Genomic DNA, 26,798 nt, shown 5'->3' with positions numbered 1-26,798 from the left:
GGAAAAAGGAATGGCTGTGTCCTCAGTCATTTTCTGGAGGACCTCAACTAATAGTTAGAAAGCAAGCTTTCAAAAGCACATGTGCACTTTAAATTTGCCAAGTTTATGGAAGAAGCTTGATATTTTTCTTCTGGAAATAAGGGCAATCATAGATGCCTGTGAATTCTATACTAGTCTTTCTCAAGTTTTAAAGTACATAGTAATGACTTGGGGGTCTGTTAAAACCCAAATTCTTCTTTGGCAGTTATTGATGGGACCTATGATTCTATATTTCTAACAAGCAACCAGGTGATGCTGATGTTTTTTTGCGGACCACCCATGAAATAGCAAGCCTAGAGATGATAACCTTTTATGTATTTCTCCTTTCATGCTTTCAAAGACACTTTCCCGTACATTATATCACATAATTTGCACAATGAATCTGTTAGATTAGCATGGCATATATTGTTGGTGGGAACCCTATTTCATAGGTAAAGATAGAAAGACTCAGAACTTAAGTGATTTGTTATAAATCATTCCGTATCTATTGTCCTAGAGCTCCTCCCTCTATACCATCCGACCTCTGTTGGTCTTTTACATTTAAAAAACTATCTCTGCATGTGTTGTATCACAAAACCAAGACACACATCAAAAACAGATTTTTAAAAATAATTATTAAACAATGCCTCCCTTTCCATAAGGGTATTTTTGTTGACCTTTTGTGGCTATGGTAGCTTTTGAGTGATTTTCTATCTTAGAGATTAGAGAAGACTACGCAGTTCACAGCAGAGATAATACAGAAGAAGCCCATTCAATAGACATGGATATCACATGATGTTAGAGAAAAACACATATAAACAGGCCAAGGCTGGAGGACTCACGGTGTGTTTTTATAGAGAAAGAACAGGGGGTGGGTGAGAAGGTAAACAGGTCAGATGCTTTTTGTATGGATCTCAAGTGAAAGGAAAATATTCAAAAGTCACTAAAAAAATGAAAATCCATAGAACTAGTGATCTTTTAAAATGTCTATGTTGTGGGGGGAAGGATTGTAGTGGAGGATTAGACAAAGGGAAACTACATGAAGAAATATGTTGGGGGCAGGCAGTATAATGCAGTGGCAATGAATCTAACATGGTTCCCCTATAGATACCTACTGAAAAAACATAATTAGCATAGGCTTGTGGTAGATCTCTGAAGAAGAGACGAAAACAAGTCATGGGTTTGCATATTCATTCAGGCAAGAGATGATGAGAATTAGAAATAGGGTCTTACCAGGTGAGAAAAAAAGGACAGACCATATTTGGGAGGCCCAACTTGGTACTTACATGGATGCTGGGTTCTGAAAGTGAAGGGGAAGCTGTAAAAGACTCAGTTTAAGTCAATGAAACTGAATGCTGAGTCATGAGTTCCATTTTTTGAGATAATAAAAGAAAGGAAGATTTATTGTATGCACTTAGAATTATTCTCAGTGACTTTTATAGAGAGAATTAAAACTCATATGCAAATATTGAACTAGAACATATAACTAGGAGCTTCCAGGACCAGACAGAGACATATAGGGCTGTTCTGAGAAGTAAAGAGTCTTCCAGGCAATGACTTTATCCTGTTCACTTGTTTTCATTCTGTATTTTCACTCCGTGATATTAAGACTTTATTTTTATCTTAATATTATATCATTTACTATTCCTCAACATTATTCTCAGACCTGCTATTCAGGAGGTATTAGGTGGGGCCTGTGAATCTGCATTTTACTAAGCACCTGCTAGAGAACACTAATTTGGCCTTTCTATGAGAAGTTGCATGTTTGAAAATGTCTGATCACTCCTTATGGCCTATCGTTTGTATTTCTTGGACTCATACCTTTAGTAATACTGTATCAAGTGTATAAAGCCATATGTATACAGACACAGATTGCATGCAGCATTGTTTGAAAGAGAAAAAAAAAACCTAGGAAAATTAGAAATAATCTAAATGCATATCAAGGGAAATAAATAATGGTTCTATTTTCCACAGAAAGAAATAACATTTAATAGTTACAAATAATGATGTATATCTCTGTCACTGACCTTAAAAACCATTATGAATACAGAACAAATGATATAAGAGTAAATCTATTAGGGTAAAAATACATATATATATATGAATGTGACTATATATATGATGAATATCAGTGCTTGTGTATGTGCCTTTGATAAGATTATATGCCCAGAAAGAAAACCTCCCGTTTAAAACCATTAATTCTAGGAAAGAACAATGGAATAGAGGAAAAGAAGATAATGTTTGCTTTTAGTTTGTGCATATCTGTAATATCTGAATTTATTAAAAGAGGACATGTATTTTTCTATGAGTAAAACTACTAATCACTAAAAAAATAAGAAACAAAAGAAAAAGAGAATGTAAAGGATATTGAGTTCAATTTTAAACAAGTGATAAGCAGACAGTATAACCATGTGAAGATGCTGGGTTAGGCAGTTAGAAATGCAGTTACACAGACTCAGAAGATTTTGTTTATGAATTTTAATTTTCTTGATAACTAAGAAAAATAAATTATTGCTTATTACTTCTGCAGGTCTTTTTTGTTTTTAATTATATTACTACTTACAATTAAGGTCCGCTGTTTCCTGAAAAGAACACTTAGGTGTTCTCCAATTACCTAATGAAATGCATGTCCTGTTTGTCATCATTTTCACTGGTGGGTAAAAATTAAAGAATTCAGTAGCTAATAATATGCCATGTCAAAAATAAATAATTGCTACAATGTTGCTTTAGTATTAAAAAAGTAGCCATTTTTGTCTTTTTTTTAATTTCTAAAATTTTATTCAAGGTTGAATGATGCACAACAGCAATACTTTTAAGAGAAAAAATTAGTTTTTTATTAAATTGTGTGATTATTCCATCTTTCTTTTGCTGCTAATTATGACTGTTGTTTTATTTTTAACACTGTGGTTAAACGATTTTGTGTCTGATGAAGAAAGATTTTTTTTTTTTTTGAGAAATAAGACTTGGTGAACACGGTCAGATATTATTTGAGGGTCAACATAATATGAAGCAAAAAAACTATTCCCTGGATTTGGCAACAGACATATTAGTGGTCACCTTCAGAGAAGAGAATTTAGGTGAAAAGATCACTCAGGAGGAGAGTCCTCATGGACACTCAGCCTTAATCTATCCTTTCATTATTTCCTCAAAGCTCAGGGGAAATTTTTTCTTCTTCATAATTAAGCTAATGCCCTCCACCTATAGTGTGCACCTCAATGATTTTCTTTATTTTTCCTTTTATTCCTATACCTGCAGCTTATGGAAGTTCCCAGGCTAGGGGTAGAATTGGAGCTGCCAGCTGCAGGCCTACCGCACAGCCACAGCAATGCAGGATCTGAGCTATGTCTGTGACCTACACTGCAGCTTGAGGCAATGCCAGATCCTTAACCCGCTGAGCAAGGCCAGGAATTGAATCTGCATCCTCACTGGTTCTTAACCCACTGAGCCACAAAAGCAACTCTGCAACACTTTTCTTATCTGGGGTAGTTCTCACCAAATTAATATTTTCCTTTGGACTGCATGCTCCTCCTCTCCCTGAAATGCCCCATCCTATCACAAATGCAGACAACAAACCTAGTTCATTGATTTCACCTGCTGGAATATAATATTTTGCCTCTTTTCTTTTTTTGTCTTTTTGTTTGTTTGTTTTCAGGGCTGCAGGTGCGGCATATGGAAGTCCCTAGGTTAGGAGTTGAATCAGAGCTGCAGCTGTCAGCCTATGCTACAACCACAGCAACCCAGGATTCATCTACAACCTACACCACAGCTTATAGCAAGGGCAGATCAGATCCTTAACCCACTCAGCAAGGCCAGGGATTGAACCTGTATCCTTATGGAAACTAGTCGGGTTTGTTCCCACTGAGCCAAGACATGAACTCCATCTTTTGCCTTCTTTTAACAACTAACTCCTGAAAAAAAAAGTAGTTTGTGCTCTGCCTCCATTTATTATTGATAATTTCTTATCAATTCCACTGCTTTTTTCTTCCACCACTTTACTGAAAATGCTTTCCAATAGGTCACAAAATGACAAGTTTCTGTCAAATATAATGGCTTTTTCTCAGTCATCATGTCCCTTGACCTTTGTGAGACACAGACTGCTGACTTTTCTACTTCTTGAAGCGCCCCGGCTTTAGGATGCTGATGCGTGGTGTCCCCTGATCTCCCACATCACCCGCTTTCCTTCTCTTTACCAGTTCTTCTATTTTTCCAAGAAGATGCACTTCATTCTCTTGTCTTTTCCCTCCATGTTCATTTTTTCTTGAAGAAATCCTTTTCTCCTTTGTCTTCTAACGCTAAACCTCTAAACTTCTGGATACAAAGCCCAGGGGTGAGGATTTGGGAATGTTCCCTATTTCCCAGTGTTTCTAGACCTCTCTATGGAAGGTCCCCTAGCATCCATCCTGCCTACATTGCCTTTGCAACATCTACATTTGATCACTGTCTTCATTCCTTCATGCTTGAGAACTTGGGTTATCTATAGCTAATGTCTTCAGTGTCTAGCCTTTTTCTGTGAAATGGTTTGACAATTACAAAAGCAGTGATAGCACAGCACAGAGAGTATGATCATGTTTTCAAATTATTTGTATTCATATAAGTGGAAGGGTATATATAACAAGATGTTATTACTATTTTCCAATGTGTTTCTAGGTCCTGTGACTTTAAAAAACTGAATTCCTAATAATCCCACACAGAGTATTTGTCATGATTATAAACAATCTTTAAAGTAAACCGAACACTTTCTTATTGCTGCCTCTCTGCACCTCTCTCCATCAATTTCTCCCATCTTTTTTTTTTAATACTTAGACGATTATAAAAGTTCTTGGGTCAAATCTCTGTTTCGAAATTCTTTCTATAGGATTTAACCCTGTGTGTCATCATAGGACTTATGATAACACTTTCTTCTCATTAACTTTCTAAAAATCTAAACTTTCCACCCTGGTTTCCTAAACTCCCTTTCCTAGATTTCCAGAGCCATGCTCTAATCGCCACACATCACTGCTGAAATCTTGTCATCTTCTCTTCCTTAGGTGGCCCCTGGAATCCCCTTTAGTCCTCGGTTCTCTCCTTACTGCCTCCTGCTTTTGCCATGCTCACTGCTACCTCCAGGTTAACTCCTAAACAGAGCTACAGTCTATTGAATCTACATCAAATAGAAACTACATCAACTCTATTTCTTACAACAACCTTACCAGCTAAGTATGATTTTTAGTCAACAGATAAGAATATTGAAACTCAGAAACGTTAAGTAATTTAAATAAAGTCACATGCCTACCAAGTCACAGGAGAGTGAAATTCATGTATTTCTACTATGAAGCTAGCTTCCACCATGCTTTATAATCACCTTCCTGCTCAAATGCCCCTGTGTACTCCTAAAATCCCAGCTTAATCCACCACCCCCCTGAAGTTTTCACTGGTTGACAAAGTCTACAGGAACCACCCCTCTCTTTAGACTCCTAGAGCACTCTTCATTAATAAGACAAATTGCATGTAGCCATCTTTGAATAGTTCATATCTATGCCCTTGATTTTGTTCTCTTGTAATAGAAACAATATCTTATCAGTTGTTTCTAAATTTTGTATCACTAAGCACAATTCTTGACATACGGCAGTGATATTAGTATAATATATGTTTTCAATAAATTGTTAATTGATTACACTTTACAATAACATGCCAGTAATGCTGATTTCTCTTTCCTTTTAGGAAGATAAAAATAAATATAATATACAAATAGAAATAAATATTTAATGTAAACTAATCACAGGAAATTTATAGCACATGTATTAGTTTTTCCATTATATAGCAAAAATAAAATAAAGCATAAAGTACAATATTAGGCTAGCAAGGGGCAACATCAAGCACATTTTATCTGATCAGCAATCTTTTGCTCACATCAGTAAGAATGCTAACAGGAGAGAAAATTTTATTTGTAGTTTTTTCCTTTTCTGTAGATATATCTAAAGCTCGATTATAACTTTTGATGTTAAGACTCAATGTATAATTTTTGTCTCTGTCATGCATTTTTCTCAGTTTAAAATTGCTCACTATTCCATTTATCTTCCAGAGAATGCATACATTCAGGTTTTATAAATTCACTTAAAATGATTATGTTCATTCACTAAAAGTACAAAAACAAATTTGTTTTGATTCATTGGTACTACTTTCAGTAGAAGTAACAATGATTTAGATTAATTTTTTTTCTTGTCTTTTTAGGGCCGCACCCATAGCATATGGAGGTTCCCAGGCTAGGGGTCAAATCACAGCTGTACCTGCCAGCCTACACCACAGCCCACAGCAACGCTGGATCCTTAACCCACTGAGCAAGGCCAGGGATCAAACCTGCATCCTCATGGATACTAGTACGGTTCGTTAACTGCTGAGCCATGACAGGAACTCCCAGGTTAAATTTAATCCATATATAGAATGACAAAGTAAGGATTATTTAAATATATGTTAAAATTTGTAAAAATGAGTATATAAAAAATTTTAAGACCAAGGATATGAATGTTTGCATGTACATAACATCACTTTCACTGTATAGAGAGATATAGACTAACCTTCTTTGGCATATGTAGATATAGACATGTAAATATATTTATATAAATATCAATTATATGGAATAGGGTTAGCCTTAAAAAGATTTGTAATTACTTTGAGTTTTCCTTGGGAATTTTAGTCATTTTTTTCCCTGCACTTATTTTATGATGTTCCTTCCTCTAACTTTATAACTCTGTCTTAAGAAAGACCAGCTAATCTCTTATCTTCCTTTCCAACAAAAGCTGTTTTCAGAAAGTCTCTTTTAAAAGTATTCCAATTATCAAACTGATGGTCAAATAAGGCAATTGATTACCTCTCCAAAGAATATTTGGATATTTAATTAGTGGGAAAGAAAATGGTTGAACCGGTTTACACTGAACCATATGAAACTACTATTTTTGAGGTAAAAGATATTCGAGTATAGGTGACTTCATAAGGTTCAACCAATTATAAGAATTAGGTTGAGGGATCTGTCACAGTCTGGGTGAATCCTCTGAAATACAAATTGTCTCCTCAGCACTTTGTAAACTGCTCAATTGCCTAGTAGATAAATAAGGGGCAGCATATATTCCAATGTTTTGACAAACTTATCCAAAATTTGCTGCCAGAATATAGAAGCTATATTAATTTTAGTATACATTTGTTTATTGCTTATTACAATGAAAATATATGGGGTATTTTTTCAATGTTTTCAGTATCTCAAAGACTTACACAGCCCTGATTGTAAAACCAGTCTTGTTCATTATAAACAGAATACATATTTATATGTAAGTGTCCTTACCTGCTTTGGACATCTTTTCATCTTTTTTAATTTCAGGTTCTGCAGTAAAAATATACATACACACACAAAAAAAAATTTAAAAATAAGCAATTAAAAATCAGTACTGAGTGGATCAACAGGCAGGTTTAGTAGATTTTTCTAATTTGTCTCAATTTAAATTACAATTACATATTTTTATCAATATACAATGGAACATATATTTCTAGTAAACTATAAAGTAACTTATACAAAGAATTTGAAAACCCAGTTAAAAAAATTTTATACTACTATAATAATAATTTGACACTTTTGTCTTTAACAAGAGCCCATCTCTTATGATTCATAAATTCTCTAACTATTGCAAATAAGGAAATTAACCAAAACTGCTCAGGAAAAAGAGTGTTGGAATTGTTCCTAATTTGGCAAATATAAGCATTTTTCTATTTTTGACTACATACGTTGAATACATGGAGCTCCACCTAGTGGTTAGTTTAATCATTTCAAACTAGTATAATTATTATTTTTATAAAGTAAATTGCCTTAGCTTCTGCTATAATATAAGCATATTAAAATTAAGTATTTATCTTTCTTATTGTCCAGGACAATGAATTTTGTCTAGAAATTCTGCATTTTAGTTTAGTATCAGTATAGGATACACACATAGTTTTTTGAGCTAAATAACACTTTCCCAACCAGTATAATAATTGACTATATTTTCATTTTTCTCAGTCCTTCCTCTTACTTAGACAATTTTCCTTGGACTCAGAGTTCTCCTTTCTTGGCATAAAGTCTTGTTTTGACTAATAGAGGGTTCTAGTACATTACGATTTTTCCTCCTTTCAAAGAGCAGAAAATCTGACCTAGTGGTTGGGATATTACTGAGTATAGACTTTGTGTCAGGGACAGTGCTAACTGGCTTTATTTGGGTTTTAGCCTAATAGAGTCTCATTTTCTAGAGTTAAAATTACAACAAAAAAACTCATTTGCTTAACTGCAGAATTTTAAATAATAGAGAATTACATAGCCATTCACACCCTACTTTCTGTAATACTTGAATGCTCATCCTGTAAAAAGTGATATCAGTGCTATTATTGCACTTCCACGGTCTCTGGCGCATTATTTCTCTCTTTTTAGTTAACACATTCACTTAACTGGTTAGGATATCTGCCATTTTAAAGTTTTCTTTTTTTTTTTAAATATAGTTGATTTACAGTTTTGTGCCAATTTACACTGTACAGCATAGTGACCCAGTCATATACAACATATATATATATACATACATATATATATATATATATATATTCTTTTTCTCATACTATCTACCACCATGTTCTATCCCAAGAGATTGGATATAGTTCCCTGTGCTGTACAGCAGGACCTCGTCGCTTATCCATTCTAAATGTAATAGTTGGCCTCTACCAACCCCAGAATCCCTTTCTGTGATCCATCCCACTCCCTTCCTCCTTCCCCTTGGCAACAAGTACGTTCTCTATGTCTGTGAGTCTGTTTCTGTTTTGTATATATTTTAGTGTTTTCTATGTGCCTTAATATTATATAAAATTTATTATACACTTTTTTTTTTTTTTTTTGCTTTTTAGGGTCACGCCTGCTGCATATGGAAGTTCCCAATCTAAGTGTTGAATCAGAGCTGCAGCTGCCAGCCTACACCACAGCCACAGCAATGCCAGATCCTTAAGCTGCTGAGTGAGGTCAGGGATTGAATGCATATCTTCATGGGTACTAGTTGGGTTCGTTACTGCTGAGCCGCAGTGGGAACTCCCTGTTATACAATTTTTTGAATTTATTTTTATTTACTGTCTGTATCTACTCTTTAGATTTTAACTTCCATAAGGGCAAAAGCTGTGTCTTGTTCACAACTCAGATATCAGCATTTGCTCAAATATCTGATGTACGATATATGATCAATAAATATTGTTGAATGAATGAGTTGAACAAAACAGAGTGTAGAGAAAGATTAAATGCTCCCTCTTGCAAATCTACAGTCCTGGAAGAAACTGATTCATCTCATGTTTCTAGAGTTAGAGATAAATTCAATGTCCTGGAGTACCCATTGTGGCTCAGCAGTAATGAACCTGACTAGTATCCATGAAGATGTGGGTTCGATCCCTGGCCTTGCTCAGTGGGTTAAGGATCTGGTGTTGCCGTGAGCTGTGGTATAGGTCACAGATATGGCTTGGATCTGGCATTGCTCTCACTGTGGCTTAGACTGGCAGCTAAGACTTCAATTAAACTCCTTGCCCAGGAACTTCCATTTGCCAGGGGTGCAGCCTCAAAAAGAAAAAAAAAAAAAAATCTCAAGGTCTGAGGACAGGGTTCATAGGCATTTTGCTAATCAAGTAGAGCTGTCTATTTCAAAGAGTTTACTTCTTGCTCTACACCTGGCTTGTTCCCTTGTAAATCACACTGCCATTGTAACTTTGAAGTGGAATCATTTGTGCCTAAATGTTTGTCAAAATATCTGTAAAAAATAAGAGTTTGGAGAATTTATCAGCTATGAGCAAAAACCAACCAGAACCAATTACTACCTTGTACATAGAATTTTATAACCACTCTTGCGATTTCTTCAATACGCATGTTCTTGTGGACCCTCTCACAATGATAGAACCACTGACTTTTGGCATTATATAAACACTAACAAGGTAAACTCACAAGTCAGAAGTTCTTGGGAAGTGTGGAAAGGAGGCTCCTGGGTCATATAGTCTGACTTTACAAGCAAGCTCATTTACTTAGTTGTGTGACCTTGGACATGACTTAAAATCTCATTCCTGAGATGGAAGAAAAAAATGTGGCAAAACTGATGTGAGAGTTATGTGTGATGTATAGAAAGAGCTTACTTATTTTAAAATTATGCTCATGAACTTAAATTACATGACCTCCTAAGGTAATTTTGTTTTGTTCTTATAGAATTGGGACTTCTTGAACACGTAAAGCAAGAAATGAGAATTTCTTTATTTTTTGAGTCATATACGGATGCCTATTCCTAGTCATATAAAAATAACTATACATACGTTTTATATATATGTATATAGGTATATTTTATGTATATATAGTCAAATAAAATGAAAATAATATATATGTCTTGTATTTTTATATATATATTTTTAAGTTTAGTCAAAAGGCTTCATTGAGAAGTTTCAGGAAACTAAGAGCAGTGATTGATGCTGAATAATGAGAAGCCAGAAAGAAAGAATGGGAATTTTTTTCACCCTATCTCCACTGTTTAAAATTTTACTGTATACCATTGATAATTATTGTAAAATAAAAAAAACCCTGGTTTCCATAAACATTTTTCACTTGAGCCCTTCACTTTGCGCTCCCCCCACATAAGAACTGTAAGAAACATGAAATCAAGCAATCCCCATGCCTAATGGTTGAGGAAGACAGCCTGCCATTTCATATGCAGCACTGACTTTTCCAGGCTGTTGATTTCATTTATGAAATATAAATTGCTAATGGGCCTGGGGAGAGGAGCTTCATTAATGATTTTTCAATGTCATCAACACTATGTTCTCAAGTAAAGCAGACCAAACAAAACTTTGCATGCATGTGCTTAAGTCAGAGGAGGGGAGGCAGTGGAGATCAATTTTGTTTATCAGTCTGTGCTTATCTTCATAAAATGAGAAGAAAGAAATCTACACCATATATAAATCCCAAGATTGTACATTCTTTTAAGAATTCCTCCATTTTAAATACTTTGCAAAATAGAAGCTGAATGCTGTGGATTTTTCTTTTCCCAATCTTTTTTTTGTTATCATTATCAGATTTGCTTCTTTAGCACATACAGACCTTATACATATAATAAATTACAATAATTCTTGTTTTTGTAACCAATGATATCTTGCATATTCTACAAGGTACCCACAAAGTATATTACATGTGTTATTTATAATTTCTTTACCTAATATTAAATATTTACATGTTTATTTTTTCTCTAACACCAGTAGAATACAAACTTCATAAGTTCTGGAGTATATTTTTGTTTTCTGTGCTGTGTGATAGTACTTAGATCAGGGTTTTGCACAGACTAGGGATCAATAACTGTTATATAAATGAACCTTATATAATCCTGATTTACCACTCCTATGAAATACTATCATTACACCTGCTTTACAGATAACAACACTGAGGCTTACTAATTGTCCAAGTATGTACTCTCTGTCCAGGTATGTTTTCCCTAGTAGGTGGAAAAACTAGAAAATACACTGATTTTTTTTCCAACTTCAAAGCCTTAAGTTCTTGCTTTGCATGTTGCTCTAACTGTTGTGGGATACAGATAGAATGAAAGCTTTTAAATATTTCATACCTAAAAAACTACATAGTAAGCCATACACTACATCTCATAGGTGCAAAATTACTGACAGAATCATTACGATTGTAACTGGCATGAATAATAGAGCCACAGAGGTTTCTACTTTTTTCAGCCAGTCATTAAATCATGATTCATATAAACGGTGCCCTAAATTAGGCTGGTTAAACTAGAGAAATAGGACGGGCATTGATAAAAAATTGACAGCTGTTTCATTCACTCCTGGAGGAGTGTTCAATTTAAAGGCGTGGGGGGAGTTCCCATTGTGGCTCAGTGGTTAACGAATCTGACTAGTGTCCATGAGGATGAAGGTTTGATCCCTGGCCTCGCTCAGTGGGTTAAGGACCTGGCGTTGCCATGAGCTGTGGCGTATGTCGCAGACGCGGCTCAGATCTGGCTCCAATTGGACCCCTAGCCTGGGAACTTCCATATGCCTCGGGTGAGGCCCTAGAAAAGACAAAAAAGAAAGAAAGAAAGAAAGAAACAAACAAAAAAGGAAGGCATAAAGGCATGGGAAGATGTTACATTTAAAAGCAGGTCATCAAACCTATTTTTGTATACAAAGGAACCTTAGCATCTTAACCCTAGTCAATTGTATGTGAAATTTGGCCTGAGGGAATTGGAAAGCATGTTGGCAGAGGAGACAAGGCATATTATTAGCCTCAAATCCACCTCAGGTGGTTTTGTGACCCAGGCAAGTCACCTCCTGTGCTTCAATTTTCACATTAGTAATAATAATAAAAAAGGATTGTGGTGAAAATTAAATTGAACATTACACGTGAAGCACTTACAACAGCCTCAGATACAAACAGTGCATTTTAGTCTCTTGACTGATATTTAAAATTATCCTTGTTATTATACTTTTCTACAATAATGTGAAACAAAATATTTTTAAGTAAAAATATATTTTAAATAAAACAGTTATATTAAAGTAACACTCATAAATTTACTCTAAACCCATGATTTTTATGACTTTTATATCATTAAGTAACCATTTACAATTTTTGATGAAAATCTGCTCCTATTATTACTACATACACGTACACATTTACACTACTTTACTGTGGTCCTCGTTATATTATTTAACAACAAATGGTATGCAAAAGACACGCACACACATTTACTTTCCCATTTCGTTTTTTGCATGAGGCTTTATTGGATGGGGGAGAAAATTACTGTTACTCCAAGTAGCTTGGATTCAAGTTTTGGGATTTGGACGAACCTTCCCTGAACTCATGTTTTTTCTTAACTACATATTAAGAGGAGTTGGTTAGCAAATATGAGGTCTGTTTTAATAAGCAGTATTATTTCAGCAGCTGTGTACACAATACTCTGTGATCCAGGTGAATACTACTACGGGAAAGACAAGATCTGATTACCTTTAAGTTTGATTCAGAATGTCTTCAGTTCATAGACTTCCAAAAGAAAAGAACTGTCTTAAGTTTGGGTGAGGTCACACAAAGAGCCAACACCTGACAGTTTCTATACCACAATGTTTCATTTTATTTCTGCCTACATTTCTTTACTTCAATACACCATGGACTATTTAATATTTTCCTTCCCCTTATTTAACGATGTTCATATGGTTATGACACCTCATGCATTCTCTACGCTCCTGTTTTCCTGGCTTGAGTTTCTAAATCAGTACTATCTTTGGTCATAAATGGAGGAAACCCTTCATGCATAATAAAGGAGCAAGGTGATGGTATTCTCAAGTGCTTGCCCAATCCCGCCCAAAGCAAGCAGTTGCAGAGACTACTTTGCATAGTAGTTGAGAAAACAGACAAAACCAACTGAACAAAGAAAATCCCTCAGTTTAAAATGTATTGCCCTATTTATTAACCAAATGATCTAATGAGGGTCATCAAAAACACTCCAAATTTTAATTTCCTCACCTTATGAAATGGGAATAATGACAATTAACTGATGTATCTATGGCTAAGATTAGATGGAATAATTTAACAAATATTTCCCGAGCATTCATGTACTTATATCCAAATCATAGGCATCTGTTGACTGGATAAAAACATTGGTAAGCCTTGGTTAAGGCATCATTGGAGGCCACTTCTCTTTCACTCTTTCCCAGATCTTTTTTCAAGTTTTGTGAGATCTTGGAGGAGAGGGTTTTTTTCATGTTCATCTTTGGCGCCTCAGTGCCTAAGATGGCCCCAGAACATTGCACTAATACTCAAAATTGTTATTGACACAAAATAATTTAAGTTGTGGTTTATATGCTTTAGACTGAAATATAAAGTAGAATCCCTGTCCCATTAACTAAACCTTACATGGGTGGAAAAGCCCATTTAGATCAGACCCACCAGACATTCAACAGTGCTGTGCCTTATCTCCAAATTTTTACATGTAATTAGTTCCAGTCAGCTATAACTATCCAGAGTAACAAAGTGAGTTAACTAGTCTTAATTGGTAATTTCAAAGCTGGAGCTAGTCTCAAGCTATCAGGCACATGCTTTTTCCATAATTCATACACACACACACACAAATGTACCCCCATCACACCCGTTCTTCCTCTGTGTTTGTGTCTGTCTCTCAACGAGCATCCTCATTAGGTCAACAAGAAAAAACAATTATGCTTTATAAGCTTCTATAGGTATAGCTCTAAAATAGCCCTAGTTCGAAATACAAACACTTAATGCATGACTCAGTGCTTTATGTCTAAGTCCTGATTCGGCAACCCTTCCATGGCAAGATTCCCCTAGGACTTTGATGTTCAGAAAGAAAGTTTGCTGAGTGGACACTGAAAACACAAAACAAGCCAGAAGGCATTCTCTCTTTGCAGCACAGAATTAATGCATACATTTTCCCTGCCTCACTCTGTCATTATTTCATTTTCGTGATCCTTTGTCTTTTGTATATGCTAAATACAATGTCCCCCGTTCCTGATAGTGTCATTTTGCCTTTATCTAATCTTTCTTTTATGCCTCACTATGTGTGCCTCATTATTCTTTGCTTCTTTGAAGCTGCCCAACATGAAGAGTGTGCACTGAAATAAGTAAGAAATAATTGGAGGAGGATGAACATATTGTAGGTGGCACAAAGAATAGTCAGTCGGAACAAGGTCCTGGGATGTTATTTGAAGTTGGCAGGAGAGCTGGTTGGATATATTTCAGGTAATGAGCCAGTTGACTTTAAACCACTCAAATGGTTCAGAAAGTTGTGCAAAAATCACTTGACAAGATAAATAAGCAGATATTCTTTTTTATTTTCTCCTTATCAAGGGAGAGTCAGTTTTTACAACTAGATTTTTACTTATTTTCCTGAGCACTAGCATTCATTTTATTTAATTTAAAGTGAGAATAATCAATTACGTTAATAAAAGGTCAAAGATCATAGGTATGGATCATCCTATATCTGGTTAAACATATAAAAATAATGTTTGACATTATCTGAAAAACAATACATTTAAAGCTTTTTAAAAAGTAAACAAGAAAAATAGAAATAAGTAAAATATTACAACATTTTAAAAAATTTCCCCTCAAGGAGAGAAGCGCATTAGAATATCTGCAGAAGGTGGCTTGGAGTGACAAGAAAAATGGACATAAGAGTGACAGTGAGTCATTCTCTTTCTATTCTGCCCGTCTTAATGAAGGCTTAAATGGAAAGCATACCAAGGAAGGAATATTAAGGCTTTACATTTAGAACTGTCCATATATCTCATATACACATAGTTGTACGTATATTATTATTATACATTAATTTTTTGGATAAGTGAAATAAAAATCCACAGGGCTTGGATACATTGATTTTGTAAAGTCCATGATTATAGAGAAAATTCTGGCAGTCTCAACTACTTTCCTTACCAACACACAACCCCTTTACATTCACTCTTCAACTTGGCATTTTGGTGTAATGGCACAACAGGAAAGTGTTAAGACTGCTTAGAATAAAAGTGCTACGGCTACTGGTACAATTTTTATTAAACAATTCTTCAAGAAAAGCATTACCAGTAATTCTTTAAATGTTTGGTAGAACTCATCATGAAGTCTTCTGGTCTTGGACTTTGCTGTTCTTGTTGTTGTTTTGTTTGTTTGTTTTTAATGTTCTTACTTGTTATTAGTCTGTTCAGATGTTCTATTTCTTTATATTTCAGTCTTGGTGATTGTACGTTTCTAGATATTTATTTCTTCTAGGTTGTCCAATTTGTTGGCATATAAATGTTCATAGTAGTTTTTTATGCTCCTTTTAAATTTCTGTAGCACCAGTTATAATGTCTCCTCTTTCAACTCTGACTATATTTATTTGGCTCCTCCTTTTTTTTTTTCTTTACTCTAGCCAAAGGTTTGTCATCCTTGTTAATCTTTTCAAAAAAGAACTCTTGGTTTTGTAGATTTTCCTATTTTTCATTTTGTTTATAATTCCTCTAATCTTTATTATTTCCTTCCTTTTACTTTACTATGGGCTTAGTTTCTTTTTGTGGTTCCTTGATGTATAAAGTTAGGTTATTTATTTGAAATCTATTTTTAATGTAGATATTTATTGCTACTCACTTCTCTCTTAGAACTGCTTTTGCTGCTTTCTGTAAGTTTTGGTATGTTGTGTTTTTATTTATCTAAGGATTTTTCTAATTTCCCTTTTGATTTCTTCTTTGACTCATCAGATTTTCAAAAATATGTTGTTTAATTCCTATACATTTGTGGATTTTCTCATTTAAGTGTGCATGGTGTTATCACTATGTCTGATGCTCCTTACATGGACATTAAATAAAATTTTTTAAGAACCTCTGTATTTGCTAAAAGACATGTTAAGCTTTTGATCTAACAAGATTTCTTTTAAAATTGATTTTTTTTTTTAGTAAGGATGTTTTGATTGTAGCTGCTCTGACTGACATGTGAGGTCATACTGACCCCTTTTAAGGAAAGAAAGCCTAATGTGATACCTCCTCTCACCAGGGAAAGTGAAAGTTTTTGCATATCATGGTTACACTTTTTGTCAAAATGTCCAAGGACTATCATTCACGTTAAGCACCACAGGCCTGAATTTTGGTTACTGGGCAAAAAACAAATGATGAAATTCAATGCATAATTTGGAATGGAATGAGATTCTGCTGTATAGCACTGGGAACTATATCTGGTCACTTATGATGGAGCATGATGAAGAATAATATGAGAAAAAGATGTACATATGTATGTGTGACTGGGTCACTTTGCTGTAAAGTAGAAAACTGACAGAACACCATAAACCAGATATAATGGAAAAAATAAAAATCATTTAAAAAAAAAGAAATTCAATGCATAAAATTTCAAAGCACCAATACTATTCTACCATATCACTAAGAGAAAGCATTGCCATTTTATTTATTTATTTATTTTTTTTTTAATTTTTTTTTTTTTTTTTTTTTTGCTATTTCTTGGGCCGCTCCCTCGGCATACGGAGGTTCCCAGGCTAGGGGTCCAATCGGAGCCATAGCCACCAGCCTACGCCAGAGCCGCAGCAACTCGGGATCCGAGCCGCGCCTGCAACCTACACCACAGCCCACGGCAACGCCGGATCGTCAACCCACTGAGCAAGGGCAGGGACCGAACTCGCAACCTCATGGTTCCTAGTCAGATTCGTCAACCACTGCGCCACGACGGGAACTCCGCCATTTTAAATAGTAAAATAAGAAGACATTAAAAATACTGAAGCAGTTATTTGAAACAGATAGTAATGTATAAAATTCTATATTAACAGAGTAAGTATGTAACTTTTAAAAATGAAATCTTTTCCAAAATGTTGCCTTCCCTACCACTTTTATCAGTGACCGTACACTGCCTGGTGCTACACTGACCATCTGACATGGAATGATGAAATAAACAATACCTGGAGGGATGGAAGAAGAAAGGAAACTTCTCTTTCCAGTGTCCAAAGACTTGAATTAATATCATGTGTTTTTAGTGGAAACCTGAACTATTCTTCCATTCATATACATATTCCACATACATTTCTACTGGGGAAGACATTTTTACACAGTACTTCCTTAATAAAATATATGGAAATTCACAATATTCACTCTGTGCCTCATTTCAGAGATTTCTGCCTTAGATTGGCAAAGGAATTACAACATCATTGGATGAATAAACCACTTGATAGCATCAAATCTTTTCAATTTAACATTTTATATAAATGTCTACTGCAATCAACAATCAGATCATATGAAGGAAACCTAGAATTACTTTAAAGAAATAAAAGTAGTGTTTAACCAAATACAAAGGAATATCATTAGTCCCCACAATTAATTCATTTTTTAAATAATATTATTTAGTTTTTAATGCCTATTGGACATTTAACATAACGTGTAAGAATTATCTTACAAGCAAAATATCCTAATTTACATATTATGCCAGAATAACACCAAATTATATATAGTACCAAAATAACTACTATATAGGTGACAATAAAAATGAAGTTTTGGATACGATGATATTTTTTCTAAAGTGAAACAAATGCCTTATTAGGTCTGGAGTCCATGTTGCTTTAAACATTTTTTTTGAAAACTCAAGTACATATCCGGGCTGAGAAAAAAATCCTGTCACACTCTTATGTTTTATTAAATAACAATTTTGTTTAATTTAAATTAATTTCAAAATTTAAAAAAATGTGACTTAAGGGTATGAATTTTATACATTGCTACACTGACTAATGGAAGTTCTCTCTGCCTCCTTTATTTCTCTCACCAAGTCTTTTGTAGGCTTTCCTCTCCCACTGCTCTCCCAACTCCAACAAGGGCTTGTTAAATAAGTTCACCAAAGGTCTCTTTTTTTTTAATAAAAAATTCTACTAAATTAAAATTTTTACCACTAAGGCCCTTAATACCGGTCAATAGTTCATGCAAATCTTCTATTCAGGATAAATGGAGAAACCGGCTCTATTTTGAACATTCAATATAGCAGGTATACTTCATGTTTCACTGGTTCACTAATGTGTTCACTTTGACAACATGAAATATTAGACAATTCGAGTAGGATACCCTGCCCATAGAATGTACTGGGATAATTAGAAACTGGATGTATTACATTGGATTGAACATTCTTACTTATGTTCTAGGGAACATAACTTGATGCATGGCATATCAGAATCCACATTACTCTGAGCCTGGTGTAATAGGAAGGCCGGAGGTGCAATAAGATGCATGAGCAAGGTCACGGTGCTTGATTAAGGAGATCTGAGTTCTAATGCTAGCTCTGCTGCAAATTACAACAACTTTGAAAAGTTTCTTGACTATTTCAGTTTCACTTATTTATAAGATGAGGGTTTTGAACTATAGTTTATCTTTAAGTTCCTCCGAGCTTTAAAATTTGTTTAGGACTTACTGTATCTGAACTTATGGAGTGGCAGCTATCACTGAAAATGTTTAAGTATTTCTTCACATCTTAAATCTTTGGTTTCCATGGCTATTCCTAATAGGATTCATCTTGGGACCTTTAAAAGAGTATGGAATCAGAATGGCATAAGCTTTTTTTTTTTTTTTTTTGCCAGCCTACACCACAGCCACAGCAATGCCAGATCCAAGCTGCATCTGCAACCTACACCACATCTCACGGCAATGCCGAATCCTTAACCCACTGAGTGAGGTCAGGGATTGAACCTGCAACATCATGGTTCCTAATTGGATTCATTTCCGCTGTGCCACGACAGGAATTCCTAGCATATGCATTTTTAAAAGCCTTCTTAGTATTAGTGACACAGTTACTCTTTTCTTTGTTGTTTCATAGGGCAATTTAGAATTTTATAATAGGAGATAAGTTCTTTTCCCTTTGCTCAAGAATATGGAAGGGCATATGAAAGTTATAGATTTGAGAGTATGAAAAATAAATGATACATTACTTTATTGAAAATAACTGAACAGGCAATAGGCAGTTCAATGTGTTTTCACATTTCATTACAGAGTCATACCTTTTTCCTTTAGGGAAGCTGGAGCCTTCACTTCTTTCCCCTTAACAGGTTCTGGAAAGAAACATTGAACATTTATTTGAAACCAAGATCAAATGATTTGAGAACACATTTATAAGGGAGTCAGTAAACTATCAGTAAGGTGATCCGTGGTTGAAATGATACGTTGTCTTTCGAAAACAATTTTAATCAGGGAGTTCCCTGATGGTTCAGTGGGTTAAGGATCCAGAATTGTCACTACTGCAGCTCTGGTTACTGTGGTGGCATGGGTTGGATCCCTGGCCTGGGAGCTTCTGAAGGCTCTAGGCAAGGCCAAATAAAAATTAACAATTTTAATCATACAGAGACAAAGAAACAATAGTTTAGAGAGCAAAAAGCTGTTCTCTAATTGGCTTTTTTTTGTGTGTAAAGTAAACATAAATTCTTGAATGAGCTAAGATCTGTTTGTTCCTTTACAGGGACATGTATTTGAATGGATAGGAACTTATTTTATCTGTAATTTTAAAAAGCATATGACGTCAGCATCTAAAAAACCTTCCCAAACTGTTATAATTGGCACTTAGTTTATTTATTTCCTTCAGGCTATGTTTTTTCAAAATGAATAAATAAATAAACGATCACATGGAAAACTGCATATATCATGTAAAATGTGGCATTTTAGTCATCAGATTCAAGTCAAACAAAATTCAAGAAAAAGACTAAAATAAATTTGAGACAGTTTCATCTATGAACTTCTAATATCTTAAATATGTGGGCCTTAGTGAAAGTTAATCAAATAAAACTTCATTTATCCTAGGAGGTTCAAATACAAAATCATTCTGATCATATCATAGGTTCTAAACATACCTATAGGCAATGCCTTGAACAACATTATATCTCCTCAACAATCTATTAAAATATAAAAGATAACGCCAGTGTTCTGCCTTTTCTGCAGCACTGAATCTCAGTACTTATTCTACCAACATAAATGACTTTTAATTCAGTGAGAAAGGAAGGAAAGAAAGAAGTATATCCCTCCAGCCTTTTTTTCTATTCCACCTATAGTTTGAGATGGAATGCAAAAATTACGGTGGTGGTGCTTGTAAATGGATACGCTAGCCAAGAGATCACTCAGAATTCACCAAGTCCCAATGAATATGCACTGTGTCAAGGATGGATTTCGGGGTTCTACTGAAAAGGCTGCGTGCCCCTCAAAATAAGATTTTCTTGATAGATAAACTATAGCCTTAAATATCCATATGCTTGTAAAAATTTAATAAATGGCTTTGATGGCAAAGGAATGTCTGTTCCAAGAACAAACAAGGTAAATTTCTTTCTATACTTCAGTGTGTGAAGAAATCAAGAGCTATGGATTGAATAAACACACTGAGAAACTTCATTAACTTTTTTTTTTTCAAGCTGATGGGGGTAATTTACTGCTTTGCAGTTCCTGGCTAAACCAAAAGAATTAATGTATTGTGAAATCAGAAGTGGTGGTAGGGACAGATACGCTGTGGGGTAGGAGAGCCCAATGCCTGGAACACCAGAATTCAAGATGCAGCTTATTAATTTAAACTGGTATCTGCATATGATTGCATGAGGTTAAAGCAGTTATAAAGTACAAGACCTAAGGAGAGGGTCCACAGACTACTTTAATTTTGGTGGAGAAAGAAGGAAGGGGTAGAAAAACAGATGTATCTCTATAGGGTATTTCAAGGTCATAAACCCATCCCCTTATACTTGGAGAAAATCCTCAGAAAACATAAATATTTTATTTCCAAATTTGCTTGTGGGAAGATGTCTTTGCTCCCAGGCTAGGTCATATCCTATACCAACCTTTCTGTATTTCATTTCTTTACAGTGTCCTTTTTGACTTCAAGGGGCTTTGACCTGATTTAAGAAATCCATAAGCTGATCTGAGCAGTCTACCCAAGGATATAAAATCTGACCTAAAATGTGAAGAAAAAAGAAAAAGTGGGAATGTGTAATTATATGGGAATTACACACTTTGGTAATAAGATACATCATTGGTTTGGGTCAGCTATTAAGGCATTTTTCAACTTATCTGTCTTGCTTGTCAGTAGCAAGGTATTAGAGAGCACATTTCTCTGTGTGCTGTTTTTACAAATATGGTAGTTTCTTTACATTTGTCCAAAATCTTATAGGAAGGCTTATCAATCTTGATTAACAGGATCTAGAAGATATTTAAGGGTGCTGGGATCTAACTTGGAACTCTCAAAATCATCTGGCAGGGAGGTCGTGACGGAGAAAAAGCTCACAAAGGGATAGGAAGATCATTTCAGGTTTTCCATTCCCTTACACCACTCCCAGAGGCAAATGTAGGGTGAATGTTCATGACCAATAAATCACTGGGGATCAATTTCAAAGTCCTCAGACAGCCTACCCTCTCCTTAGCTCGTTTTTATTTGTTGTGTGGGAATAGCCAAGAAAAATATGGTGAAGAAAAACAGAAGTTTGGGGAATCATCAGGTTCATGGTCTTAAGAATCCCAAATACAAAAGAAAATACACTCTGCTGAGAATCCTCTGGCCTTGGGTCCAAACATAACAAGCCTGAGTCACAAAACTAGTCCATAATTCTAATGTCCACCATTAGACATTATGCCAATACCAGAGGAACCTAAAGATGTTGCTACTGCATTCTCAGTAGAAGAGAATTAATTAATCTCCTCATTGCCTTATCTGGGTTTGATTTGCAGTACCTTATGCTGTGAGTAAGTATTGCAACATCTGATGAGTCAGACCAGCTATAAGAAGCAAGTGGCAGTAGGATAGGGGTGGGTGTCAGAAAGAAATATAACCAATAACAGCAGTGACTAATGGGGTTGTCTGGTTTCTAGATGATCACAATCACATAGGCAGGGCTCTACCTTCTTGAGTGTGTTGAGAGCATTTGCATGAGTCCACTAGCTCAGAAAAGTCAATAGTTGAACCAGCAGCAAAAGTCAGCAAGATGTGTCTTTCTCTTGCTCTTTTTTCTTTGGAATAATCATCCTAGCCCTCTCCGTACTTCCTTAAATAAAGACACAAACCTAATGATGTTTCTCTAAATGCCTAATTTACTCATGGCTATCACAACCCCAGTGAATGTGGCCCCAAATGATTTCTGTGTAATCATTCTGGTTTTAGAAATGTAGCATTGTTTCAGTATGGATTCTAGTGTGTACATGCAAGTGGAATCTATGGGAGACTGGCAAACATAGGCAATCTCTGAACTGCTCCAGTGAAATAAGTGGTATGTAGCAAGTGGAAATGCTGCATTCTGATTCTGCAACCACTCAGCAGCAGGCTTCAAAAATCTTCTCCAGAAACAATAACACTGCAGAGGTTAAAGTCCCTGGAATTTTAGGTAATACTGCAATTTTTCTCTTTGATTTTTTATGTAATGAAAAATTGTATTCAGAAAATATAAAAAGGGTGGCAATAAAATTCTTCTAAAATAGTACCTAACTTGTATATTGCAAAGACTTTTGAGGGCATTAACTCAGCTTGAATTTAAAAGAGGTGCATTTACAATAGTTCTAAATCAATAATCATATATAGTAGAACTTTATATACATGGTTTTCTAGTGACTACGAAGACATCTCACAAATAGTAGAGAATTTAACATTGAGGAAAAGTATTCCCTAGGAAATTGTCTGCAATTGTACATTAGTAACAACAATAATAATAGCAATTACAGGAAGCTACTTCGTAAAGCAGTAAGTGTGGATTTAAATCTTCCCAGATAATGTTTTCTGGGACAGATACCTATAACTACCATTTCCAACTAGTTTAGGCTTTAGCACAAGTAAAATCCTTAGGTAGCAGTTTAAATTTTTGATTATCATCATTGGCTGAAAGGTTGTTTTAGAGGTTAGATCCAACTTTTCTGTTGATTTGTTTTCCTAGTGAAAAATAACAGATGGTCCAAGTATTGCTATAATATAAGTGCTCACCAAAAATTTACAAACACCTTCCGCAGCTCCATAACAAATAAACAAACAACCCCATCAAAAAATGGGCAGAAGATCTAAACAGACAGGTCTCCAAAGAAGACATATGGATGGCCAAAAAAAAAAACACATGAAAAGATGTTCAACATCACTCATTATTAGAGAAATGCAAATCAAAACCACTATGAGGCACCACCTGACACCAGCCAGAATGGCCATCATCCAAAAGTCTACAAACAATAAGTGCTGGAGAGGGTGTGGAGAAAAAGGAACCCTTGTACACTGTTGGTGGGAATGTAAATTGGTGGAAAACAGTGGAGATTCCTCAGAAAACAGTATGGAGATTCCTCAGAAAATTAAAAATAGAACTACCGTTTGATCCAGCAATTCCACTCCTGGGCATCTATACAGAGAAAACCATGACTCACAAAGACACATGTACTCTGATGTTCATTGCAGCACTATTTGCAATAGCCAAGACATGGAAACCACCTAAATGTCCATCAACAGAGGAGTGGATAAAGAAGGTATGGTACATACACACAATGGAATATTACTCAACCATTAAAAAGAACGAAATACCAGCATTTTTAGCAACATGGATGGATCTAGAAACTTAAGTGAAGTCAGCCATACAATGAGACACCAACATCAAATGCTTTCACTGACATGTGGAATCTGAAAAAAGGACAGACTGAACTTCTTTGCAGGACAGATGCTGACTCACAGACATTGAAAAACTTATGGTCTCTGGAGGAGAGAGTTTGGGAGTTAGGGGGATGTGCTTGGGCTGTGGGATGGGAATCCTGTGAAATTGGATTGTTATGATCATTATACAACTACAGATGTGATAAATTCATTTGAGTAATAAAAAATTTTAAAAAAATTTAAAAAAATGTATTTCATACTACATTGGAAGGAGGGTAGGTTTAGATTTTGCATATATATATATATATATATATATATATATATATATATGGATTTTCCTAGTACTGAGTTTCAATAATATCTTTAGTTCTCACAAACAAGGACAATGTTTTGATAATTGTCAGATAAAATGAGAATGGCAGATGAGGAGACTCTCTCCAAGAACAAGTAATCACTGGTGAAAAATGGACTGATGACCTCTGTGGGAATTAAGGGGAGTCACCCCAACAGTAAAAGAACCAAAACTACTTTTCCACACAGCTCAGCCAATGTGTCTACGTCAAATATATTTTCAAACTAATGTAATGAACTCTAAACTCAAAGTGAAGGTGCTTTGAAGAATACAAATACAAGAGCACTATTTTAAGGAGCAAGCAAGACCTGTGATAAAATGAAATAAATGGGCTTTAAAGTCTAACAGACTTGACCTTGATTCTAGTCTTTGCCTCTTAGCCACAGTGTGACACTGAGTAATTTAAAGAATCTGTACCTCAGCTTCTTCATTTACTAAAATGGAGCTATCAAGCACAACTTGCTGTAACAAAATTTATAAAGATTTCTTTGTGCTTGGCAAAGAGCAGATGCCCTGTTTCTGTATTTTTCCCAAACAATGCTCACAACTTTGCCTGGCTAATGCCTCTTCTTTCATTTTTTTTTTTTTTTTCGTCTTTTCTAGGGCCGCAGCTGAGGCATATGGATGTTTCCAGGCTAGGGGTGTAACCGGAGCTGTAGCCGCTGGCCTTCACCAGAGCCACAGCAATGTGGAATCTGAGCTGTGTCTGCGACCTGCACCACAGCTCACAGCAACACCAGATCCTTATCCCACTGAGTGAGGCCAGGAATCGAACCCGCAACCTCATGGTTCCTAGTCGGATACTTTAATCACTGAGCCACGACAGGAACTCCTTTGAATTTAATATAACTTCTTCAGGAAAGTCTTCTCTGATTCCCCAGACTTGATTAGCAAGTCAATAGAGAAGGCTTGATGCTTTATGTGAATATTACTCTTAGAAAGAGGCCTAGAATTTCAATGGACAGAAAGTCAGCCCATTCAGGAGATTAAAATCACAAAATTTAAATGAGAATGTCATACTCTATTACAGCAATAAGGAAACTGACAAGACTAAAGCAGAACATGACTAAAAGTCTTTGAAAATAGCAGAAATCAGAAATCCAATTTCAAAGACTTTCTCCCAATTCCTAGCCTTCCCATCTCTGTTTCACCAATGATTAGCAAGTGCTTGGAAAGATTATGTATTATTTATTTAATGAACAGGTAGAAGGGAGAGAACCAGAGGGCATAGAAGCAAGTCCTTCCTATATTCTTTGTTTTTCTTCTAACCATTTTTTTTAACCCTTTTAATCATTAGAAACATTCTTTTTCTCTTTTTCTTTCTTTTGCTAAAGTTCTAATCAAAGCACTTTTAGATCATGGTGAACTGCATGAACATATTTGAGGGACAGGTAAATAAATACAAATTTCCAAATATATGATGGTGACCTGTGCAATGTGACCCACAGATCTGCAAAGGTGGTGATTCCAATGTGCTATGAACTCAGATATTTTTGCTAACAAATTTCTTGTGTTACATTAAACTGTCTGTATTACCTTTGTCCTTTGGAGCTGAAGAAGTCTTCCCAGGTTTTTCTTTTCTAATTTCTGAAAGAAGAATCATGGGGAGAAAAGGTTACGAGGAGTAACAGAGAAAAAAAATGGTAAGTTCTTTGTTTGTCATGTTTACTGTATCAGAGGGGCTCTGATAAAGGTGTCTACTGGGATAAACTTCCTGTAACATACTGCACTAAATATGCAGAAAATAGAAAATAAGCCCACAAATTATTATAAAAGGGGAAGACTATGGAAGATACAAAATGTACAAATAGAATGCTATTTACTTTGGAGAAAGAAGATATAAGGGTAATAGCTAACACCATATACTTACTCTGTGTCACAGGGAATGTTTTCTGCTGTTTAGTCATTCAACATTCACAATAACCCTATGAGGTAGGTAGGTACTGTTATTATTCCTTCTTTTCACATAAAGGGGCTAAATAACTTTCCCAAGTTCACGTAGTTCTTAAATGGGAAATCCGGGATTTGAACTAATGTCTCTCTGAGCACAACCACAAAGGTATTGGCTGTGGTAACTCAATGATGGAATCAGGAAAGGCTTTACAGGTGGTACTGAGGCAGAATTTAAAAGATGGCAAGGAACTAGACCAACAGAAATGAAGCTGAAAGGATCCTTTAGGACAGAATATAGAATGGGGAGCCTGTCTGGATGGCCATGTGAGTCATTTGTAACCAACAGAATACAGAGGAATTGTTGCTGCATCACTTCCTGGGCTAAATCAGGAAAAACCATGAGGTTCCTATCTCCTTCTCCAGGGACACTAGCTCTGGGGCAAG

At 35.3% G+C, this 26,798-nt stretch overlaps 1 protein-coding gene across 1 annotated transcript in view; it reads right to left on the bottom strand.

Moving 5' to 3' along the window:
- Positions 1 to 26,798, bottom strand: part of TRDN (triadin) — a 386,702-nt gene that overhangs the window by 64,213 nt on the left and 295,691 nt on the right. Inside the window, exons 22-24 of the mRNA XM_021088731.1 lie at positions 25,998 to 26,048; positions 19,530 to 19,580; positions 7,334 to 7,372 (exon numbers count right to left, since the gene is read on the bottom strand). Coding sequence (XP_020944390.1) covers positions 7,334 to 7,372; positions 19,530 to 19,580; positions 25,998 to 26,048 — 141 coding nt within the window. The remainder of the gene's footprint in view (positions 1 to 7,333; positions 7,373 to 19,529; positions 19,581 to 25,997; positions 26,049 to 26,798) is intronic.

Source organism: Sus scrofa, chromosome 1 (assembly GCF_000003025.6).
Source record: "Sus scrofa isolate TJ Tabasco breed Duroc chromosome 1, Sscrofa11.1, whole genome shotgun sequence".
In the NCBI taxonomy this organism is placed as follows: Eukaryota; Metazoa; Chordata; class Mammalia; order Artiodactyla; family Suidae; genus Sus; species Sus scrofa.
The sequence above is the reverse complement of the archived record's forward strand: the minus strand, read 5'-3'. Positions and strand labels throughout refer to the sequence as shown.